At 44.2% G+C, this 23,495-nt stretch overlaps 1 protein-coding gene and 1 long non-coding RNA gene across 2 annotated transcripts; both read left to right on the forward strand.

Moving 5' to 3' along the window:
* Positions 1-8,685: 8,685 nt before the first annotated feature.
* On the forward strand, positions 8,686-18,049 carry LOC122941709. The gene is made up of 3 exons (XR_006390501.1): positions 8,686-8,762; positions 17,241-17,389; positions 17,876-18,049. It is a non-coding gene; the product is annotated as an uncharacterized LOC122941709 (long non-coding RNA).
* A 156-nt stretch (positions 18,050-18,205) lies between these two features.
* LOC122941659 (zinc finger protein 260-like) lies at positions 18,206-21,979 on the forward strand. Its single transcript, XM_044299067.1, has 4 exons — positions 18,206-18,261; positions 18,345-18,439; positions 18,811-18,913; positions 19,898-21,979. The coding sequence occupies exons 1-4, from the start codon at positions 18,228-18,230 to the stop codon at positions 21,850-21,852; spliced, it is 2,187 nt and encodes a 728-aa protein (XP_044155002.1). The 5' UTR covers positions 18,206-18,227; the 3' UTR covers positions 21,853-21,979.
* Positions 21,980-23,495: the final 1,516 nt, after the last annotated feature.

Consider the following 23,495-nt stretch of genomic DNA (forward strand, 5'->3'; position numbering starts at 1 on the left):
TCCACCTGTGACAAAGGCAGCTTCTGCCAAGTGCGAATCTTCTCCTTCACCTTATTGATCATAGGAGTTATATTTCGAGGATTATATCTAGTCAAATCTGCACTAAGGCCTCATGCACACAACCGTTGTGTGCATCCGTGTCGGTTGTTCCGTTTTCCATGATTTTATGCGGACCCATTGACTTTCAATAGGTCCGATGAAAACTCGGAAAATGCACCGTTGTTAGTCTGCGTCCGTGATCCGTGTTTCCTGTCTGTCAAAAAAATAAGACCTGTCCTATTTTTTTGACGGACAACGGTTCACGGACCCATTCAAGTCAATGTGTCCGTGAAAAAACACGGATGCACACAAGATTTTCATCCGCATCAGTGATCCGTGTCCGTAGGCTACTTTCATGCAGACGGATCCGGAGATCCGTCTGCATAAAAGATTTTTTAGAGCTGAGTTTTCACTTTGTGAAAACTCAGATGCAACAGTATATTCTAACACAGAGGCGTTCCCATAATGATGGGGACGCTTCAAGTTAGAATATACTACGAACTGTGTACATGACTGCCCCCTGCTGCCTGGCACCACCCGATCTCTTACAGGGGGCTGTGATCCGCACAATTAACCCCTCAGGTGCCGCACCTGAGGGGTTAATTGTGCATATCATAGCCCCCTGTAAGAGATCAGGAGCTGCCAGGCAGCAGGGGGCAGACCCGCCTCCCTCCCCAGTTTTAAATTCATTGGTGGCCAGTGCGGCCCCCCTCCCTCCGTCTACTGTATTAATTTCATTGGTGGCCAGTGCGCCCCCCCCCCCTCCCTCTACTGTATTAATTTCATTGGTGGCCAGTGCGGCCTCCCCCTGGCCCCCCCTCCCTCCTTCTACTGTATTAATTTCATTGGTGGCCAGTGCGGCCTCCCCCTGGCCCCCCCTCCCTCCTTCTACTGTATTAATTTCATTGGTGGCCAGTGCGGCCTCCCCCCGGCCCCCCTCCCTCCCTCTACTGTATTAATTTCATTGGTGGCCAGTGCGGCCTACCCTCCCCCCCAAATCATTGGTGGCAGCGAAGCGTTCCGATCGGAGTCCCAGTTTAATCGCTGGGGCTCCGATCGGTAACCATGGCAACCAGGATGCTACTGCAGTTCTGGCTGCCATGGTTAGCAATATTAGAAGCATTATACTTACCTGCTGCGCTGTCTGTGACCGGCCACAGACAATATTGCTAAGTAACCATGGCAGCCAGGACTGCAGTAGCGTCCTGGTTGCCATGGTTAGCGATCGGAGTCCCAGCGATTAAACTGGGACTCTGATCGGAACTCTCCGCTGCCACCAATTATGGGGGGGGGGGGGAGCCGCACTGGCCACCAATAAAATTAATACAGTAGAGGGAGGGAGGTGGGTCGCACTGGCCACCAATAAAATTAATACAGTAGAGCGAGGGAGGGGGGCCGCACTGGCCACCAATGAAATTAATACAGTAGAGGGAGGGAGGGGGGCCGCACTGGCCACCAATGAAATTAATAAATTAATACAGTAGAGGGAGGGAGGGGGGGCCGGGGGGGGCTGCACTGGCCACCAATGAAATTAATACAGTAGAGGGAGGGAGGGGGGGGCCGAGGGGGGGGGGGCAACTCCCGTAAAAGCCAGAAACCACAGGTCTGAATTGACCTGCGGTTTGCGGCGATCGCTGACACGGGGGGGGGGTCACGGGACACCCCCCTCCCCCGTGCATTGTCCCAGGGTGCCTGCTCAATGATTTGAGCAGGCACCTTGTTCCGAGATCAGGGAGTATCTGTACGCCCGGTGTCCTTAAGAGGTTAATGTTCCATCTAATGTATTGCGATACTGTAACAAAATTATTTATGGATTGGAAGGGAAAAAAACATGCATTACAATTTTCATGAAAAAACCCCACAATTCTGGAATTATTTATTTTTGTAAGGCATGTAGGATAAATATGGCGATATTTTAATAGTTACTGGGTAAGATAAGGTCTATAGTAGAGATGAGCGAATCAATTAGAAACTGATCAGATTCTTTATGAATTTCCCTAAAATTTCTATGCCAAACAAATCCAAAGTTCTGGCCATTAATTTCACATGAATTGTGCGAAAACCTGCGATGCTAGGGAGGCTTGTCGCCGCCTGCCCATGGCTGCCCCTCCCAAAACTGCATGTTTTCATCTGCGCATGGGGAGAAGCAGCTGCGGCCATGCAGGAACCAGAAGTGATGCAGGTGCTGGCAAGGTCAGTATTTTGTGTGTGAGGGGCCCGGGAATATGGGGGGGCATTTCAGGAATCGGATAGCCCCTTTAACTATTAATGCACTTTCTTGTGTCATGATACCATGCATATTACTGAGCATATGCTGCAATAATTGCAGTAATTGGGCAGTTTTATTCTACGCATTTTAAATTATCAATACCAGTGTGTAGTGTGTTTGTAGAAGGGAAGAAACATTTAATTGTGCCTATAATTTTAAAGTATATAAAAAACACTTGCAATTTTTCTAGTACTGTTTAATAATCTGTGTATTAAACCCGGGACTTTTCATTTGAAGGCCTCATAATAAAATGTGTGGTAAACATAAGAGTGCAAAATGCCTGCCAGAGTTAGCATGTGGGTAGTAGTGTAAACAGCAGTAGCAGCACCACAGTTCTCCCTCGCTGCCGATAAGTTCCACATTATTGAGGACAACAAGGCATGGTGATGGAGGTATGGGCAGTGGTTGTGACAGTGGCACTCAGACCAAATACAGAGTTGGGAATTGGGAGGAGCGTCAATGAGCTGAGGACGTATTAGACTCCATTCAGACTTCCATAACGTGTTTTGCGGATTCGCAGATCCGCAAAACACGGACAGTGGCAATGTGCGTTCCGGTACTTAGAATATATCTATTCTTGTCCGCAATTTATTTCGGGAACGGAATTGCGGACCTGGAAGTGCCCCATAGAAATGAATGGGTCCGCAATTCCGTTCCGCAAAAAGCGGAATGAAATTGCGGACGTGTGAATGGACCCTTACAGTCTGATAAAAGTGATGGAGACAGGACTTTGATGATAATTGTGTGTTGTACAGGAACTAGGAGCTGGATCGGGATGATTAAGAGGAGACATCAGATGAGGAGGGTGGTGGCTGTAGCAGCAATAAAGAGCACAGGAAACGGAAGGCCCAAACCTCCAAGAGGAGTGACAGGGGCAGATCTCCTGGTCAGCTCAGGACCTGGTGATACTTTTGATTCTGTGAGCAAAGGCACAAGACGTGTCGGGCTTATGCCAAGCTCGTCTGCTTCTAGATCTGTGCAAGTATCTCCTGCAATGCAAGTTTATCTCAATCAGGCCAGCACAAAAAAACACAGATCTGCTGGATTAACCCCTTCCCGACCAGTGCTGTAATAATACCGCGCTGCGGGAAGTAACATCCCGACCAGCGGCGTAGTACTATGGCGCGCTGATCGGGTGGGTGTAGGAGCTGCGCCTGCCCTATCAGCTACAGGGGACCAACTGTTCCCGTTAGCCGGACCCCTGCTGTATGCGCCGGCACATTAACCCTTACTATGCCGCTATCAGCGCTGACCGCTGAATGTGCGGGGTGTGTGGAGGGAGGGAGCTACCTTCCCTTCCCCATCGGGTCCCCGCACTGCTATAGCAGGAAAAGCTTCCACAGGCATCGGGGCTGCCTTCCATATAAGCCGGCGAGGAGGCTGGATCTCACAGACAGGAAGGCTGTAAATGTATTACAGTGAGTAATAAACTTTTATACACTGCATTACAAGTAATACAAGTATTGTAATGCATTGTACAGGGGATCAGACCCCCAAAAGTTGTGGGGGAAAACAAAAAGTAAAAAGTACGTGAAAATAAAGTATTGTATATTAAAAAAATCTTAAAGTTAAAATTTTTTAAAAAGCGTTCTTTTCCCATAATTAAGTATTTAAAAAAATAGGAAAAAAAGAAAAGTATACATATAAGTTATTGCTGCGTCCGTATCGACCGCCTCTATAAATATATTACATGATCTACCCTGTCACTAAAAATGAAAACAAACCAGTGCCAAAACAGCCATTTTTGGTAATCTTCTCTCACAAAAAGTGCAATACCAAGCGATGATCAAAAAGACGTATTTAGCCCAAAATGGTACCAATCAAACAGTCATCTCATCCCGCAAAAAATATGACCCTACCTAAGACAATGGCCCAAAAAAGAAAAAAAATATGTCTCTCAGAAAATGGCAACACAAAAACAAGATTTAATTCTGTTCAAAATGCATTTACTGTGTAAAACTTAACAAAAATAAAAATTATAGACACATTAGGTATCATCATGTCCGTAACAACCTGCACTATAAAAATATAACATGAGATGCCCCCTCGGGTGAATGCTGTAAAAAAAAAAAAAAAACTATGCCAAAACAGCCATATTTTCCTATCGCCCATGACAGCACCACCGGAGAGGAGGATCGGCCCCACAGAAACAGGAAACCTGCAGAATAAAATGGGCAAACACTCTCCTCCCCTTCAGTGTGGTTTCCTGTCTCTGATGGGAAGCCTGCAGCGTACGGTGTGCATGGATCCTTCCCTCTGGTGGCTCTCCCCTACTAACCTGCGAGTCCCTTGTAAATTTGGCGGCATCCGGTGGTGCGCTAAGGGCAGGCAGAGGCACAGCTGAGCTCCAGAGGGGGCGTTCAGTGTGCGGGAGCTCTGGAGACGTGGGCAGCATTGTTGTATGCGCCCGGAAGACGATACGCCGGCCACCAGGGGGAGGAAGAGGAGTGGCTCCGGCTATGAGCAGGCTGTGAAGCGCTCCTGAAGTCACGTGACCGGCTTCAGTGCATTGGCTGTGACATCATCTCCAGGCGCCCTATGAGTAGAGTGCGAGTTTCATCGGCCAGCGTCTCCCTTCTGACCTGGGCTGAACTTCTATCCTGCAGGTATGGAAGATGACAAGCTTTCTGAGAAGCCTACTGTCCCTCCTGCTCAAGTTAGGCCCCAAAAAGTAGTTTCTAAAAAGAATAAGGAGTGCGCCTTATGCAGAGCGGGGTTATCTTCTGACTGGGATAAGAAAATGTGCCAGCCCTGTATAGATAAGACGGTGGCTGAGGAATCCCCCTCTTTTTACAAGTGCCTACAAGCATTAGTCTGCTCAGAAGTTAACGTGTTCCAGGCTGCCAAAAAACAGCAAAGACCTAAGCGTAGAGAGTGCTCTGGGGAACCTCCTTCATCGGACGAGGGGGAGGCCCATTCCTCGGTATTTGGGCCTTCTGATGTTTCATCTCAGACCTCTTCTGGGAGGAAGAAATGGGGGGGAGACCCTGTTTCCCTGTAGAAGACACTGAAAAGCTCCTTAAAGCCATCCGCTCGACCATGGGCATAGAGGAAACTCGGGAACCACGCTCATTTCAAGATATTATGTTTGGGGGGTTGGAGTCCAGACAACATGGTACCTTTCCAGTACATAAAAATGTGTCTGCTTTAATAAAAGGAGAGTGGAGAAAACCCAATAAGAGGGTATTTATATCAAATAATGTAAATGTAAATATCCTTTTAAAGATGAAGATTCTGCCTCTTGGGATAAGGCGCCTAGAATTGATGTGGCTATATCCAAGGTCTCCAGGAAGACGGCACTACCATTTGAGGACACAGGAATATTAAAGGACCCTCTGGATAAAAAGGCGGATGCCTTTCTTAAAGGTGCTTGGGAGGCATCAACCTCCTCCTTTAGGCCCAGCATAGCCTCTACTTGTACGGCCCGGTCTATTGTTGTCTGGTTAGCCGAGCTGGAGTCTCAGTTAAAAAATAGGTGCCCCCGGGAAGATATCTTGACCTCCCTCCCTACGATTAGGAAGGCAGCTGACTTTCTGGCGGATGCCTCTGCTGACTCAGTTAAGTTGGCAGCCAGATCGTCAGCTTTATCTAACTCAGCGTGCAGAACGCTATGGCTAAAAAATTGGAGTGGGGATATTGCTTCCAAATCGAAACTCTGTGGAGTCCCATGTAAGGGGGAATACCTTTTTGGTCCGAGCTTAGACGATCTTCTGGACAAGGCGGCAGACAAAAAGAAGTAGTTTCCTGGTTTCCAGGGATCTTTTTCTTATAAAAATGTATTCAGTCGTCCCTTTAGGGGTAACCAGGAACAGGATAGAAAGGCCAGGGAAGACCGTTTCAGAGGTCAGAGAAAAAGCAGGAACTTTTTCTTGCACCAGTCCTCCTCGGATAAGAGAAAACCAGACCAGCAATGATGCCAGAACTCCAGTAGGGGGCAGACTCAAGGACTTCTTAGCAGAATGGAGGAAAATTTCCCTAAGCCCTTGGATTCTAGATGCCATCGGCGAGGGCTTAAAATTAGAATTCCTTCAATCTCCTCCTGCCAGATTCTTACCAACCGTCAATCCATCTTCAGCTCTAATAGGAAAATCGGTTTTAACCCCTGTAACAAAAGAAGAGGGCAAGGGGTTTACTCGCCGCTTTTTCTGGTCAGAAAACCGGATGGTTCTTTCAGAACCATTAAAAATCTAAAAAAATTAAACCCCTTTATTCAACCCAAAAGTTTCAGGATGGAGACTATACGATCACCAATCGACCTCCTATATCCTCAGTGCTTCATGGCCGTTCTCGACCTAAAAGTGCGTACTACCACGTCCCCATCAGAGGTTCCTAAGGGTGGCAATCTATCTGAAAGGTCAACTGGAACATTTTCAATTTCAGGCTCTCCCTTTTGGCCTTTCCATGGCCCCGAGGGTGTTCACAATGCTGGTGGCGGAAATGTCGGCCCACATAAGGGAAAAGGATATTCTCTTTATCCCTTACCTACACGACTTCTTAGTTGTAGGACAGACAGAAGAAGCCTGCAATTCAGCAGTATCAGAAGTCCGGTCCATTTTAAACAGATTGGGTTGGATAATAATCAACGAAGAGAAGTCAAGACCCCAGGCAGACCTTCCTAGGCTTATTCCTAAACTTATCTCTCCCAAAAAGTTTTTTACCTACAGAAAAGGTGGATATCGTTCAAAACAAGATCAGAAAACTGACCAGGAGACCAGTTACCTCAATAAGAGCAGCAATGTCAGTCCTCGGCTCCCTCACATCTTGCATCCCGGCAGTAAGATGGGCACAGCTACACTCCAGAGCCTTAGGCCTCATGCACACGGCCGTTGTTGTGGTCCGCATCCGAGCCGCCGTTTTGGCGGCTCTAAAGCGGACCCATTCGTTTCAATGGAGCCACAAAAGATGTGGACAGCACTCAGTGTGCTGTCCGCATTCGTGGCTCCGTTCCGCGGCCCCGCAAAAAAAATATAACATGTCCTATTCTTGTCCACGATTTGCGGACAAGAAGAGGCATTTATATTGCTTGCGCCTTCCGTTTTTTGCAGATCCGCAGTTTGCGGACCACAAAAAACGGCACATTCGTGTGCATGAGGCCTTACAGTGGGAAATCCCGTCCAGTTGGAAGGGAAGCAGGTCCTTAGACTCAAAGCTGAAGATCTCAGTCCAGACTCTCCAGAAGCTATCCTGGTGGCTAGATACGGAGAATCTTATCCGGGGTGCCCCGTGGAAGACTAACAGGTTAGTTTGCCTGACCACGGACACAAGTCCTTGGGGGTCTGGTGCTCACATTCAGGGAACTTCTTTCCAGGGTCATTGGGACCCCTTACAGAGAGCAAAGTTCTCCAATCTAAAAGAGTTGATGGCTGTCGGCCTGGCAATGATGGCCTCCCTCCCAGAGATAAAAGGAAGGGACCTAAGGATTCTTTCGGACAACAGAATGTAGTCTCCTATTTGAACAGACAGGGAGGGACAAGATGCAGAGCCCTCATGGAAGAAGCTTATGTCATTCTGAGTCTGGCAAAGAGTGTGTGCGCCTCGATTTCGGCCGTGGACAGTTTACACTTAACGGCCTGGATTTTGAGAGGTGGCTATTAAAAAAGGAAGGGTTCTCAGATGCTCTAATCTCTACCCTGCTAAAAAGCAAATTAATTACAGTAGGGATTTATAGCAGAATTTGGCACAAATTTCTAGATTTCGCCCAGATCCAGTTGAGGGACATTCCTTCAGTTGCTCCTCTGCATACTATCCTTGAGTTCCTTCAGAAAAGTCTAGAAATAGGTCTAGCAATCAGTACCCTGAAAGTTCAAGTCTCTGCCCTGTCCACTCTGTTTAACCAGAACATAGCCGGGAGCCCTTGGGTTTCCAGATTTTTCAGGGCCATAGAGAGGTCTTCTCTAGTTTCGGCTCTGAGGGCCCCCCCTGGAGTCTAGAAGTGGTGTTGAAAGCTTTATCTGGGCCCCCCTTTGAACCCATTGATTCCATCTCAATTAGGCATCTAAATTTGAAGCTGGCCATTTTGATAGCTTTGACTTCCGCCGGCAGGATTGGTGAGATCCAAGCCATTTCCATCAAGGCTGGACTTGAGCTTTTTTTGGTGATTCTTCCTTTGGTAAAGGGGTTCTTCTCTCTACTTCCCACCCTTAGGAATTACTCTAGTAAGTCTCCGGTGGTGCTGTCATGGGCGATAGGCAAAAATGATATTACTTACAGGTAATTTGATTTTACAGAGACCATGACGGCACCCTGGTTTTCCCTCCCTGGTGGTCCTTCTATATTGCACGGGTGTTGCAAATAAAATGTTTTATTACATGTCTAACATATGTTGGTGGCCTTCCTCCGATACTTGAGTGATACTAGAGTGTCCACCCATTTTATTATGCAGGTTTCCTGTCTCTGTGGGGCGGATCCTTCTCTCCGGTGGTGCTGTCATGGGCTCTGTAAAATCAAATTACCGGTAAGTAATAAAAAATGTTGTCACCTTGCCTCACAAAAAGTGTAATACCAAGCGATCAAAAAATCTTATGTACCCCAATTAAACCTCCATCTCTTCCCACAAAAAATTAGACCCTACCTAAGACCATCGCCAGAAAAATAAAAAAAAATAGGGCAGTGAGAAAATGGTAGCACAAAAAGATTTCATTCTGTTCAAAAATGCATTTACTGTGTAAAAATTAACAAAAATAAAAATACTGTAATTGACATTGAGTATCGTGCATCCGTAACAATGTTCTCTATAAAAATATAACATTATATGCCCCCTCAGGTGAATACTGTAAAAAAATATATTTTTTTAATTATGCCAAAACAGCCTTTTTTTCACCTTGCCTCACAAAAAGTGTAATACCAAGCGATCAAAAAGTATTTTGTACCCCAAAATGGTGCCAACGAAAATGTCACCTCATCACGCAAAAAATGAGCCCCCACATAAGACAATCACAAAAAAAAAAAAAACAATGGCGCCCATTAACCAATCCATCAAAATCTGTACTGCGAAAGCCATATGGCGCTCCTTCCGTTCTGAGTCCTGCCATGTGCCCCCACAGCAGTTTACCACCACATATGGGGTGATTCCGTATTCAGGAGAAAATAGGAAACAAATTTTGGGTGCTTTTTCTCCTGTTACCTCTTGTAAAAATGAAAAATTTGGGGCTAAAGCAACATTTTATTTCAACTAAATTTTCACAGCCAAGTGTTTTCAAATTCCTTAAAACGCTTAGGGGGTCAATATGCTCAGTACCCCCCCTTAATATATTCTTTGAAGAATGTGGTTTCCAAAATGGGGTCACTTTTTGAGGGTTTCCACTTTAGGGGTACGTCAGGGTTTCTTCAAATACAAAATGGTGCCCAAAAACCATTCTAGCAAAATCTGCCTCCAAATTCCATATGGCGCTCCTTTCCTTCTGACCACTGCCACGTGCCCATAGAGCAGTTTACCACCACATATGGGGTATTTCTGTAAACTACAGAATCAGAGTAATGCATATTGAGGTTTAGTTTGCTGTTGACCCTTGCTGTGTTGCAAGAAAAAATTGATTAACATGAAAAATCGGCATAAAAAAAAATGAAATGTTGAAATTTCGTCTCCATTTTCCTTTAATTCTCGTGGAACACCTAAAGGGTTAACAATAATAATTTAAGGGTTGTAGTTTCTAAAATGGGGTCATTTATGGGTGGTTTCTGAAACGAGCCGGTCCGGAGCCAGGGGTCTCTTCTACAGGTGTTATGTGAGTTTTTTTTGTGAGTTTTTTTTTTTTTTTAGAGTTTTTGTTGTGACGCCAGTTGCATTTCAGCAACGAGGGATTAGATCCCCCTATGTAGAAGGTGATTGTGGGACCCAGGTGTATGATTGCCAGAGTGGTGTAAGGGTTGCCTATAGTGTCCCTTTAGGTGCGGCTTTTGCACTTGTCACAGTGCTCCTACCTGGATTTCCGGAACCCCAGGCGTCACCCGAAGCAGTGATAAAAGGGTTAACAGTTGAGGGATTTGGTAGAAGAAATGGAGTTCAGACTTGTATTAAAGTAGTTAACAGCTTTACATGGCAAACTTTCATCAGGAAACAATCTTCCAACTTTCTCTTGGTTATCAGCAGACTTAGGCTTAATGTCTGGTAGGCAAACACAATCAGCTCTGCTACATCTGTACTCACTCATCTCTGCTATGTTGACTGGATTAAATAGGAACCTTTCCTTTTGCTTTCTGCGGCAACTTCTTACTCTTTGAAGTCTGTCTTTATCTTGATCTGTCTCTTTCTGTTATCTTTGTCTTTAGCTCTTTCTCTCTTTATCTTTATCCAGGGAATCTTTATTCCTGGTTTAAAAGGCACTCGGCTTAGGCCTCTGGGCCCAGCAGAGCAGACTGCTCTTCTGACCAACACACAGCCTTCCTCTTGGAAGGACTGCTCTAGACACAACCTCTCCCCAAAATGGGGTAGCTTAGACTGACTTCTGCAGGCTCGTCCAGAAGGGACGAGGGCCTGCTGCTTCCCCTTACAAGGGGATAATCTACTCTAACCTTCACTAACATTAAACTCCTCCCTCTCTAGAGAGGGCTGGAATGGAACTAGAAGGTTCCTCTCTAGGGAAACTAACTCTGCCAAGATTGCCCCCATCTGCTGGTAAACCAGGCACATTAGACTTTAACATGATAAAGTAAGAAATACAAATAAACATTATGCAGGACATGATACTAGATCAGTGATGGCGAACCTATGGCACGGGTGCCAGAGGTGGCACTCCGAGCCCTCTCTGTGGGCACCCACACTCTGGAAAAAGTCTATGGTCTACCAATATGCCTTAGACTTTTCCTGCCATTCATCAGCGCAGGCGCACTATGAACAGCACAGGCAGCGCACTGAATGTAGGCAGGCTATTATAGTTAAATGATAAAGTACATGGAAGATTCAGGGTAAATTGCTGTGCTGGCACTTTGCTATAAATAAGTAGGTTTTGGGTTGCAGTTTGGGCACTCAGTCTCTAAAAGGTTCGCCATCACTGTACTAGATGTATAAAATGACACAGGATACACCATTGAAGATAGTGGGGGGCCAGACAAAGGTGGCAATGCCACTCTGGGGTATCATATTTTCATTATGTAAGCCCCTCAAAATCACTTTATAATTAAATTGGTGCTTAAAAAAATGGTTTTGGAAATTTTGTTGAAATTTAAAAAATGACTTCTAAGCCTTCAAATGTCCTAAAAAATTACATTTACAGAATGATGCCAACATAAAGCAGGCATATGAGGAATGGTGACTGATAACAATTGTATGAGGCATTACTAGCTGTCTTAACAGTAGAGAAATTCAAATTTAGAAAATTGTGAATTTTTCTACATTTTTGGTAAATTTGGGATTTTTTTTATAAATAAAGGAAAAATATATTGACTCAAATTTAGCACTGTCATGAAGTACAATGTGTCACGAGAAAACTGTCTCAGAATGGCTTGGATAAGTAAGTGTTCCAAAGTTATTACCACATAAAGTGACACATGTTGGATTTGCAAAAAATGGCCCGTGCAGAAAGATGAAAACTGGCCTGGTGTACAAACTGGATTCCCAAAAAGTTGGGACACTATACTAGGGCTGCACGATAAATCGAAAAAATAATCAAATCGCGATAATCGGCAAATGCGATTATGGCGATTTGGCCGACAGGAAAATGCCGCGATTATATGTAAAAGGGGCCCCGCGCACATAACTGCCTTTTGCGTGTAAAGTGTTTTACTAGTGTGTGTGTGTGGGTGAAACAATCTCCTAACAGGTCCGGCCTCTGTTCTCACTATGAATGCAATGCTCTGCAGCGAGCGGCAGCGAGGTGGCCGGCCGGCGCATGACTGATGTCACTTAGTAACGCTCCTCCCACTTCAGGAAGCAGGAGCGTTACTAAGTGACGTCAGTCACGCGCCGGCCGGCCAGCTCGTGTAAAGTGTTTTACTAGTGTGTGTGTGTGTGTGTGGGTGAAACAATCTCTCTCCTAACAGGTCCGGCCTCTGTTCTCACTATGAATGCAATGCTCTGCAGCGAGCGGCAGCGAGGTGGCCGGCCGGCGCGTGACTGACGTCACTTAGTAACGCTCCTCCCACTTCAGGAAGCAGGAGCGTTACTAAGTGCCGTCAGTCACGCGCCGGCCGGCCAGCTTGCTGCCGCTCGCTGCAGTGCATTGCATTCATAGTGAGTACAGAGGCCGGACCTGTTAGGAGAGAGATTGTTTCACCCACACACACACTAGTAAAACACTTTACACGCAAAAGGCAGTTATGTGCCCAGTTTAACAGCGCCCTCTACTGATCCCCCATATAACAGCGTCCTCCACTGATCCCCCATATAACAGCGTCCTCCACAGATCCCCCATATAACGCGTCCTCCACAGATCCCCACATAACAGCGTCCTCCACAGATCCCCCACATAACAGCGTCCTCCACAGATCCCCCATAACAGTCCTCCACAGATCCCCCATAACAGCGTCCTCCACAGATCCCCCATAACAGCGTCCTCCACAGATCCCCCACATAACAGCGTCCTCCACAGATCCCCACATAACAGCGTCCTCCACAGATCCCCCACATAACAGCGTCCTCCACAGATCCCCCACATAACAGCGTCCTCCACAGATCCCCCCATAACAGCGTCCTCCACAGATCCCCCACATAACAGCGTCCTCCACAGATCCCCCCACATAACAGCGTCCTCCACAGATCCCCCCACATAACAGCGTCCTCCACAGATCCCCCCACATAACAGCGTCCTCCACAGATCCCCCACATAACAGCGTCCTCCACAGATCCCCCACATAACAGCGTCCTCCACAGATCCCCCCACATAACAGCGTCCTCCACAGATCCCCCCACATAACAGCGTCCTCCACAGATCCCCCCCACATAACAGCGTCCTCCACAGATCCCCCCCACATAACAGCGTCCTCCACAGATCCCCCCCACATAACAGCGTCCTCCACAGATCCCCCCCACATAACAGCGTCCTCCACAGATCCCCCCCACATAACAGCGTCCTCCACAGATCCCCCCCACATAACAGCGTCCTCCACAGATCCCCCCCACATAACAGCGTCCTCCACAGATCCCCCCACATAACAGCGTCCTCCACAGATCCCCCCCACATAACAGCGTCCTCCACAGATCCCCCCCACATAACAGCGTCCTCCACAGATCCCCCCCACATAACAGCGTCCTCCACAGATCCCCCCCACATAACAGCGTCCTCCACAGATCCCCCCCACATAACAGCGTCCTCCACAGATCCCCCCCACATAACAGCGTCCTCCACAGATCCCCCCCACATAACAGCGTCCTCCACAGATCCCCCCCACATAACAGCGTCCTCCACAGATCCCCCCCACATAACAGCGTCCTCCACAGATCCCCCCCACATAACAGCGTCCTCCACAGATCCCCCCCACATAACAGCGTCCTCCACAGATCCCCCCCACATAACAGCGTCCTCCACAGATCCCCCCACATAACAGCGTCCTCCACAGATCCCCCCCACATAACAGCGTCCTCCACAGATCCCCCCCACATAACAGCGTCCTCCACAGATCCCCCCCACATAACAGCGTCCTCCACAGATCCCCCCCACATAACAGCGTCCTCCACAGATCCCCCCCACATAACAGCGTCCTCCACAGATCCCCCCCATATAACAGCGTCCTCCACAGATCCCCCCCATATAACAGCGTCCTCCACAGATCCCCCCCATATAACAGCGTCCTCCACAGATCCCCCCCATATAACAGCGTCCTCCACAGATCCCCCCATATAACAGCGTCCTCCACAGATCCCCCCCATATAACAGCGTCCTCCACAGATCCCCCCCATATAACAGCGTCCTCCACAGATCCCCCCCATATAACAGCGTCCTCCACAGATCCCCCCCATATAACAGCGTCCTCCACAGATCCCCCCCATATAACAGCGTCCTCCACAGATCCCCCCCATATAACAGCGTCCTCCACAGATCCCCCCCATATAACAGCGTCCTCCACAGATCCCCCCATATAACAGCGTCCTCCACAGATCCCCCCATATAACAGCGTCCTCCACAGATCCCCCCCATATAACAGCGTCCTCCACAGATCCCCCCCATATAACAGCGTCCTCCACAGATCCCCCCCCATATAACAGCGTCCTCCACAGATCCCCCATAACTATGTCATACCCAGCCGCGTCAGCGGCTCATATGGGAAAATCCAAGCAAGTAGACCTCTAGCACAATTCCTTTAAAATATCGCATCGCATATCGTTATCGCAATTTTTAGGGCCCTAATCGCAATCGCACAAAATTCCCATATCGTGCAGCCCTACACTATACAAATCGTGAATAAAAACTGAATGCAATGATGTGGAGGTGCCAACTTCTAATATTTTATTCAGAATAGAACATAAATCACGGAACAAAAGTTTAAACTGAGAAAATGTACCATTTTAAGGGAAAAATATGTTGAATCAGAATATCATGGTGTCAACAAATCCCCAAAAAGTTGGGACAAGGCCATTTTCACCACTGTGTGGCATCTCCCCTTCTTCTTACAACACTCAACAGACGTCTGGGGACCGAGGAGACCAGTTTCTCAAGTTTAGAAATAGGAATGCTCTCCCATTCTTGTCTAATACAGGCCTCTAACTGTTCAATCGTCTTGGGCCTTCTTTGTTGCACCTTCCTCTATATGATGCGCCAAATGTTCTCTATAGATGAAAGATCTGGACTGCAGACTGGCCATTTCAGTACCCGGATCCTTCTCCTACGCAGCCATGATGTTGTGATTGATGCAGAATGTGGTCTGGCATTATCTTGTTGAAAAATGCAGGGTCTTCCCTGAAAGAGATGACGTCTGGATGGGAGCATATGTTGTTCTAGAACCTGAATATATATTTCTGCATTGATGGTGCCTTTCCAGACATGCAAGCTGCCCACGCCACACGCACTCATGCAACCCCATACCATCAGAGATGCAGGCTTCTGAACTGAGCGTTGATAACAACTTGGGTTGTCCTTGTCCTCTTTGGTCCGGATGACATGGCGTCCCAGATTTCCAAAAAGAACTTTGAATCGTGACTCGTCTGACCACAGAACAGTCTTCCATTTTGCCACACTCCATTTTAAATGATCCCTGGCCCAGTGAAAACGCCTGAGCTTGTGGATCTTGCTTAGAAATGGCTTCTTCTTTGCACTGTAGAGTTTCAGCTGGCAACGGCGGATGGCACAGTGGATTGTGTTCACTGACAATGGTTTCTGGAAGTATTCCTGAGCCCATTCTGTGATTTCCTTTACAGTAGCATTCCTGTTTGTGGTGCAGTGTCGTTTAAGGGCCCGGAGATCACGGGCATCCAGTATGGTTTTACGGCCTTGACCCTTACGCACAGAGATTGTTCCAGATTTTCTGAATCTTCGTATGATGTTATGCACAGTTGATGATGATGGATGCAAAGTCTTTGCAATTTTTCGCTGGGTAACACCTTTCTGATATTGCTCCACTATCTTTCTGCGCAACATTGTAGGAATTGGTGATCCTCTACCCATCTTGGCTTCTGAGAGACACTGCCACTCTGAGAAGCTCTTTTTATACCCAATCATGTTGCCAATTGACTTAATTAGTGTTAATTGGTCTTCCAGCTCTTCGTTATGCTCAAATTTACTTTTTCCAGCCTCTTATTGCTACTTGTCCCAACTTTTTGGGGATTTGTTGACACCGTGAAAATTTGAATCAACGTATTTTTCCTTTAAAATGATACATTTACTCGGATTAAACGTTTGATCTGTCACCTACGTTCTATTACAAATAAAATATTGACATTTGCCATCTCCACATCATTGCATTCAGTTTTTATTCACAATTTGTTTAGTGTCCCAACTTCTTTGGAATCCGGTTTGTAGAAAAGGTTGAAATAAGCCATGGTGTTAAAGACACAAACATAGGTACCAGGGCTCTATTGTTGCACATGAGGCGGCATCACTGGATCTTGTGGGAAAATATAACTGGACAGCATTCTGAATTGGAACAAGTGTGTCCTCTGTCTTCCTCCTCCTGGTCTTTTTTGTGGAAGCCAGCATCCCCAAGCAGTATGGTGTCCTTGTCATCATTATCAGTGTTCTCTTACTCGGACTCCTCCTCCTGCTCGTCCTTTAATCCGTCATGAGATATCCATAACGTAAGATGTGGCCATGAGAAAACTTTGCTCAACCAGCAATTAGCTTGTCTACAAGCTGAACCACCATCTGGCCAAGTGCCTGGAAGTGCAGTTGCTGCCGTACCACTTGTAAATGTGGTGTAGTTCCGCGCTTAGTAGTACTATTTCTGCCCAGCTGTTGGGAAAAAATTGTCTTTTTAAAATGCCATATTGCTCTATGCACATGAGGCACATCACCAGATCAAGTGGGAAAATAGAACTGGCCAGCAACCTCAACAAGTCTGTCCACATCTATGACAGTGTTCTAGTCATCGTCCTCATCAGATACTTCATCTGTCGCTCAGACTCCTCCTTCTACGCTCTTTCGTCAGTGATCAATAATAAAATGTGTGGCCAGAAAACAACTCTACATCCTCAGCAATAAAGTTGTGTGGAAGCTGAACTCTCACCTGGCCAAGTGGCTAACAGTGCAGTTGCTGCTGTACAATTTAGTTGTGTTAATTGTGGCGCAGTTCCGCACCAGTTTTGTACACTGACAATGTTTAAAAAAAAATTCTATAGGTTTTGTATATGGTTAATGTATTAAAGAAAATGTACAACCGATAGAAAAAAACGTGTAACAATGTAAGCATCTCATAATCATGTTAAGTAAAAGCAACACCAATAATCATTACAAATAAACCTGACTATATCATGAAAGGGTTAATGTTTTCCCATTTTATCTCCAGTAACTGTATTTATATCGGATTTTGTAGTATTTTTCATTGTCTTATCTTCTTTCCATTCAAGTTCCTACAATACAGGATCCGCTTAGTGGATATCTTCTATATGAGAGCCTTCTTCTGATTGACCCGTCAAGGATGAATAAGGACAGTGACAAGATGGCAGAGAGTATAATACATCTCACCCTAGAGATCCTCTTACAGCTTACTGGAGAGGTGAGAGATTCTGAGGATGTCACATTACATCATCTTATCTATGTTAGATGGACATGACTGGAGAGGTGAGGGACTCTGTATGTATGGAGTGATATTTAATAGTGATGAGCGGCGGGGTTCATATTCGAATTTGCAATATTTCGCTTATATTTTGTAGAATATTTATCGAATATTTCCAAATTTGAATATTCGTTATATTCTATATTCTTTAATTTTACTCGAAAATCAGCAAGGTAATGATTGCGCAATATGTGAATATTACGCGACCAATACAGGCAATATAGTGCTATATATTCGTTTTTTTTAATATTCGTCATTTCTCCCTGCTTAAGTTGATTGAATTATAACTTCAGATGGAAAAAATTACATATTTACATAAATTAAATATTTGCGAATTCTCGAAGTTGCGATATTCGCGATAAATATTTGTAATTCGAATATTCGCGCTCAACACTAATATTTATTACTTTGTCTCTCCATAACCAGAACTACATAGTAGTGAAGAAGACCTCTAGTGAGAACTGTCAGGACCCTGTGTCTACAGGATTGGGAAGAACCCTGAGCCCAATCACAGGGCCTCCACCTCATCCCCTGATACATGAGGAAATCAATAGAGAGAAGATTCTAGGACTCACCAACAAGATGATTGAGTTGCTGACTGGAGAGGTGACACTGCTGGGAATGCTGGGACATTACACAGGAACACTATGAAGGGATCTGGGTGATGACCGTATCATTGTGTTGTCAGGTTCCTATAAGGTGTCAGGATGTCACTGTCTATTTCTCCATGGAGGAGTGGGAGTATTTAGAAGGACACAAAGATCTGTATAAGGACGTCATGATGGAGGATCACCAGACTCTCACATCACTAGGTAATAGACACGAATAAATCCACATGTCCTCTCATTATCTGTATGTAAGGAATGAATTCAGTCACTGGAGGTGTTTCCTATAGTTAAAGAAGAGAGAACAACACCGGAGAGATGTCCCAGTCCTCTTCTTCCACAGGATGGTTCAGGAGAACATCACAATGTCGCACAGGATGATCAGGTAGATGGAGATAAGGTCTCATTAAATGTCCCATGTGATCTGTAGAAGGCTGTGAAGATCTTGTGTTCAGTCTTGTTTTATCCACCAGTATTATATGTTTTATCCTTTGTATAATGAGAAAGGTGGAGATGGCAGGAGTACAGCTGACTATAGACATTACATGTTGTCTGGATCTTCTCACTATTTTCTGGTTCTGGAGTCTTCTGGTTGGAATATTTATACAGGAGACCTGCAGATATTAGTGTCACATAACTTCTACTGTCCGGTCATTTTTTGGGCGTCATGATAATTAATGATCTTTTCTGATCACACAATATATTCCACACGACTTCTACAACCATCTGATGACTTCTACAATATTTGTTTTACAGGTTCAGAATCCAGGTGAAGATCTGAACATTATATATGTTACAGAGGCATATGTGAGGGGTGATGAGCAGAGTACAGAGGACATTCCTACAGACAACTGCCCAGGTGAGTAGTAAGCACTAAATAAAGCAATAAAACCTCACATTTGATCCTGTGCGACATGTATGTTTAAAAAATGTACTGAGATAAACCAATTGCACCCACTTGTGTAAGGATCTTTTTTACATAGCAGGATTAAATGTCATAACAAGCATCTATCCGCAATAATAAAATTGTTCCCACTTATTGGCCAATGTAAAACGCCCTTAAGAGTGTGTGCGGACTTTGGACTATAGTTATTTGTAGACATTTGCTTCTTTGGCTACTCTGCAAAGCCATCAAAATGCTACTTTATTGCACTTTGAAGGGTTAACTTGTACTGTGATTTATACTGTTGTGTGCACTTATATGGTTTTATATTCTTGAACTAAATGTATATGTTTATTGCAATATACGCTATAGCGGCACAGCACTGTGGGAAGGGTTAATGCATATCCAATACTAAGGCGGAATGCACACGGCTGTGAGCGGTCCGTGGTATCCCGGCCTGGCATCCTGTTGAGAGCGTTTCATACCGCCGCTGCACTACAGTAATACACTCGTATAGCTGTAGTGCAGCGGCAGCATAAAGCGCATGCGTCATAGCATCCAATGACGCCGTACGCTCCTGCGCTTAGCAGGATGCCAGGCTGGGATACCACAGACCGCTCACTGCCGTGTTCCACGGCCGTGTGCATTCGGCCTAATACTGAGAGACTTTATGACTTTCTTCCTACCTACCTACCCTGGAGGGTAAAAATCAGACACACCGACCTCCCTACTGTTTGGTTCAATTCTGTTGTTTATGTCTGAAGACTGCAAAAGCGAACAAGAATAGGACATGTTCTACTTTTTTCAGGAACGGAATTGCGGATCCGGGCATCACATCATTCTGCCCATAAAAAATGAATGGGTCCGCAATTCCGTTCAGCAAAATGTGGAATGAAATTGCGGACGTGTGAATGGACCCTTAGATTTTGAATAAATTATGATTTATTTTTTTCTTGCCAGATGACTATATCATGAGCTCAAAGGAACTTCCGATGCCTAAAGATTTAAAAGCAAATGATCATGCTCTGGTACAAGATGCTTATGAAGTATTTGTCATTATCCCAGATACACCCTCAGCCTTGCAAAGCAACAGTCAATCTGATCTGTTTCAACGAGTCCTGCCTTTTGATTCATCACAGACTGTTAAGCAAAATAAAGGACACAGAAGAGGTGAACATCCGACAACTCCCACAGGGGAGAAGCCATTTTCATGTTTAGAATGCGGGAAACGGTTTATGAAAAAAACGATTCTTACTACACATAAGAGAATTCACACAGGGGAGAAACCATTTTCATGCTCAGAATGTGGGAAATGCTATAGGATGAAATCAAGCCTTACTATACACCAAAGAGCTCACACAGGAGAGAAGCTATTTTCGTGTTTAGAATGTGGTAAACGGTTTAGCAACAAATCGAGTCTTTTTACACATAAGAGAATTCACACAGGGGAAAAACCATTTTCATGTTTAGAATGTGAAAAATGTTTTATCCAGAAATCAGATCTTGTTAAACATCAGAGAGGTCACACAGGGGAGAAGCCATTTTCATGTGCAGAATGTGGGAAATTGTTTAGGAAAAAATCAAAACTTATTATACATGAGAGAGTTCACACAGGGGAGAAACCATATTCGTGTTCAGAATGTGGGAAACAGTTTACAAACAAATCAAGTCTTATTACACATAAGAGAATTCACACAGGGGAAAAACCATTTTCATGTTTAGAATGCGGGAAATGGTTTAGGAAAAAATCAAATCTTATTATACATGATAGAGTTCACACAGGGGAGAAACCATATTCATGTTCAGAATGTGGAAAATGTTTTAGTCAGAAATCAGATCTTGTTAAACATCAGAGAAGTCACACGGGGGAGAAACCATTTTCATGTGCAGAATGTGGGAAATGTTTTGGCGATAAATCAAGTTTAATTTCACATAAGAAAATTCACACAGGAGAGAAGTCGTTTTCATGTTCAGAATGTGGGAAATGGTTTAGGAAAAAATCAAATCTTATTATACATGAGAGAGTTCACACAGGGGAGAAGCCATATTCGTGTTCAGAATGTGGAAAATGTTTTAGTCAGAAATCAGATCTTGTTAAACATCAGAGAAGTCACACGGGGGAGAAACCATTTTCATGTGCAGAATGTGGGAAATGTTTTAGTGATAAATCAAGTTTTATTTCACATAAGAAAATTCACACAGGAGAGAAGTCATTTTCATGTTCAGAATGTGGGAAATGGTTTAGGAAAAAATCTAATCTTATTATACATGGGAGAGTTCACACAGGGGAGAAGCCATATTCGTGTTCAGAATGTGGAAAATGTTTTAGTCAGAAATCAGTTCTTGTTAAACATCAAAGAAGTCACACAGGGGAGAAACCATTTTCATGTGCAGAATGTGGGAAATGTTTTAGCGCTAAATCAAGTTTTATTTCACATAAGAAAATTCACACAGGAGAGAAGTCATTTTCATGTTCAGAATGTGGGAAATGGTTTAGGAAAAAATCTAATCTTATTATACATGAGAGAGTTCACACAGGGGAGAAGCCATATTCGTGTTCAGAATGTGGAAAATGTTTTAGTCAGAAATCAGATCTTGTTAAACATCAGAGAAGTCACACGGGGGAGAAACCATTTTCATGTGCAGAATGTGGGAAATGTTTTAGCGATAAATCAAGTTTTATTTCACATAAGAAAATTCACACAGGAGAGAAGTCATTTTCATGTTCAGAATGTGGGAAATGGTTTAGGAAAAAATCAAGTCTTATTATACATGATAGAATTCACACAGGGGAGAAGCCATATTCGTGTTCAGAATGTGGAAAATGTTTTAGTCAGAAATCAGATCTTGTTAAACATCAGCGAATCCATACAGGGAAGAAGCCATTTTCATGTTCAGACTTGGAAAAGTTGTAGCTTTAAACCAGAACTTGTTATACAACAGAGAACTCACACAGCGGAGAAGCCATATTTATGTTCAAATGTGGGAAATGTTTTAATCAGAAATCAGAATTTACCATCAGAGAATTTACACTGGGGTGCATCAGGGGGGCTTCAAATTGGACTTGGTGTCAAAAAAACTGTCTAGCAAAATCTGGCTTTTCAAAAACCATATGGCATTCCTTTCCTTCTGTGCCCTGTCGTGTGCCCGTACAGCAGTTTACGATTACATATGGGGTGTTCCTGTAAACTACTGAATCAGGGCCATAAATATTGAGTTTGGTTTGGCTGTTAACCCTTGCTTTGTAACTGGAAAAAAAATATTAAAGTGGAAAATCTGCTAAAAAAGTGAAATTTTGAAATTGTATCTATATTGTCCATTAATTCTTGTGGAACACCTAAAGGATTAAAAAAGTTTGTAAAATCGGTTTTGAATACCTTGAGGGGTGTAGTTTCTAGAATGGGGTCATTTGTGGGTGGGTTTTATTATGTAAGCCTCACAAAGTAACTTCAGACCTGAACTGGTCCTTAAAAAGTTTTTTTTTTTTTTATTTCTGAAAAATTTCAAGATTTGCTTCTAAACTTCTAACCCTTGTAACGTCCCCAAATAATAAAATGGTATTCCCAAAATGATCTAAACATGAAGTAGACATATGGGGAATGTAAATTAATTAACTATTTTTGGAGGTATTACTATGTATTCTAGAAGTAGAGAAATTGAAACTTGCTAATTTTTCCAAATTTTGTATTTTTTTTTATAAATAAAATTATTTGTTTTTTTTTTACTCCATTTTACCAGTGTCATGAAGTACAATATGTGATGAAAAAACTTTCTCAGAATGGCCTGGTTAAGTCAAAGCGTTTTAAAGTTATCACCACATAAAGTGACACTAGTCAGATTTGCAAAAAATAGCCTGGTCCTTAAGGTGAAAATGAGCTCAGTCCCTAAGGGGTTAAAGCCAAAGTAAAGCAGTTTGGAACATTAAATGATTTAGAAATGTCTGTAATTACCAATAAACATCTGTTATCCAAAAATACTAATACAACTGTAGACTAATCATGTGGAAATAATATTTCTCATGGCTAGATAATGAATGGCCACTTTGTTATATAGACGCTTATCTAGTAAAGCATTGGATCTCCTTTGCCTTTTAGAACCGAAGTAATTTATCGTGGCATATATTCCACTAGGTGTTGAAATCATTCTTCAGGAATATTGGCCCATGTGGACAGGATAAGAGGGAAGCACTGACATCATCTGAACAGCTCATTGTATCACATTCCAGAGATGCTCTATAGGTTTAAGATCTTGTGGACTATGAAGGCCAGGAAAGCAAGTAAACATAGAAACATAGAATGTGTCGGCAGATAAGAACCATTTGGCCCATCTAGTCTGCCCAATATACTGAATACTATGAATAGCCCTTGGCCCTATCTTATATGAAGGATGGCCTTATGCCTATCCCATGCATGCTTAAACTCCTTCACTGCATTTGCAGCTACCACTTCTACAGGAAGACTATTCCATGCATCCACTACTCTCTCAGTAAAGTAATACTTCCTGATATTACTTTTAAACCTTTGCCCCTCTAATTTAAAACTATGTCCTCTTGTAGCAG

Source organism: Bufo gargarizans, chromosome 6, assembly GCF_014858855.1.
Source record: "Bufo gargarizans isolate SCDJY-AF-19 chromosome 6, ASM1485885v1, whole genome shotgun sequence".
Lineage (NCBI taxonomy): Eukaryota > Metazoa > Chordata > Amphibia > Anura > Bufonidae > Bufo > Bufo gargarizans.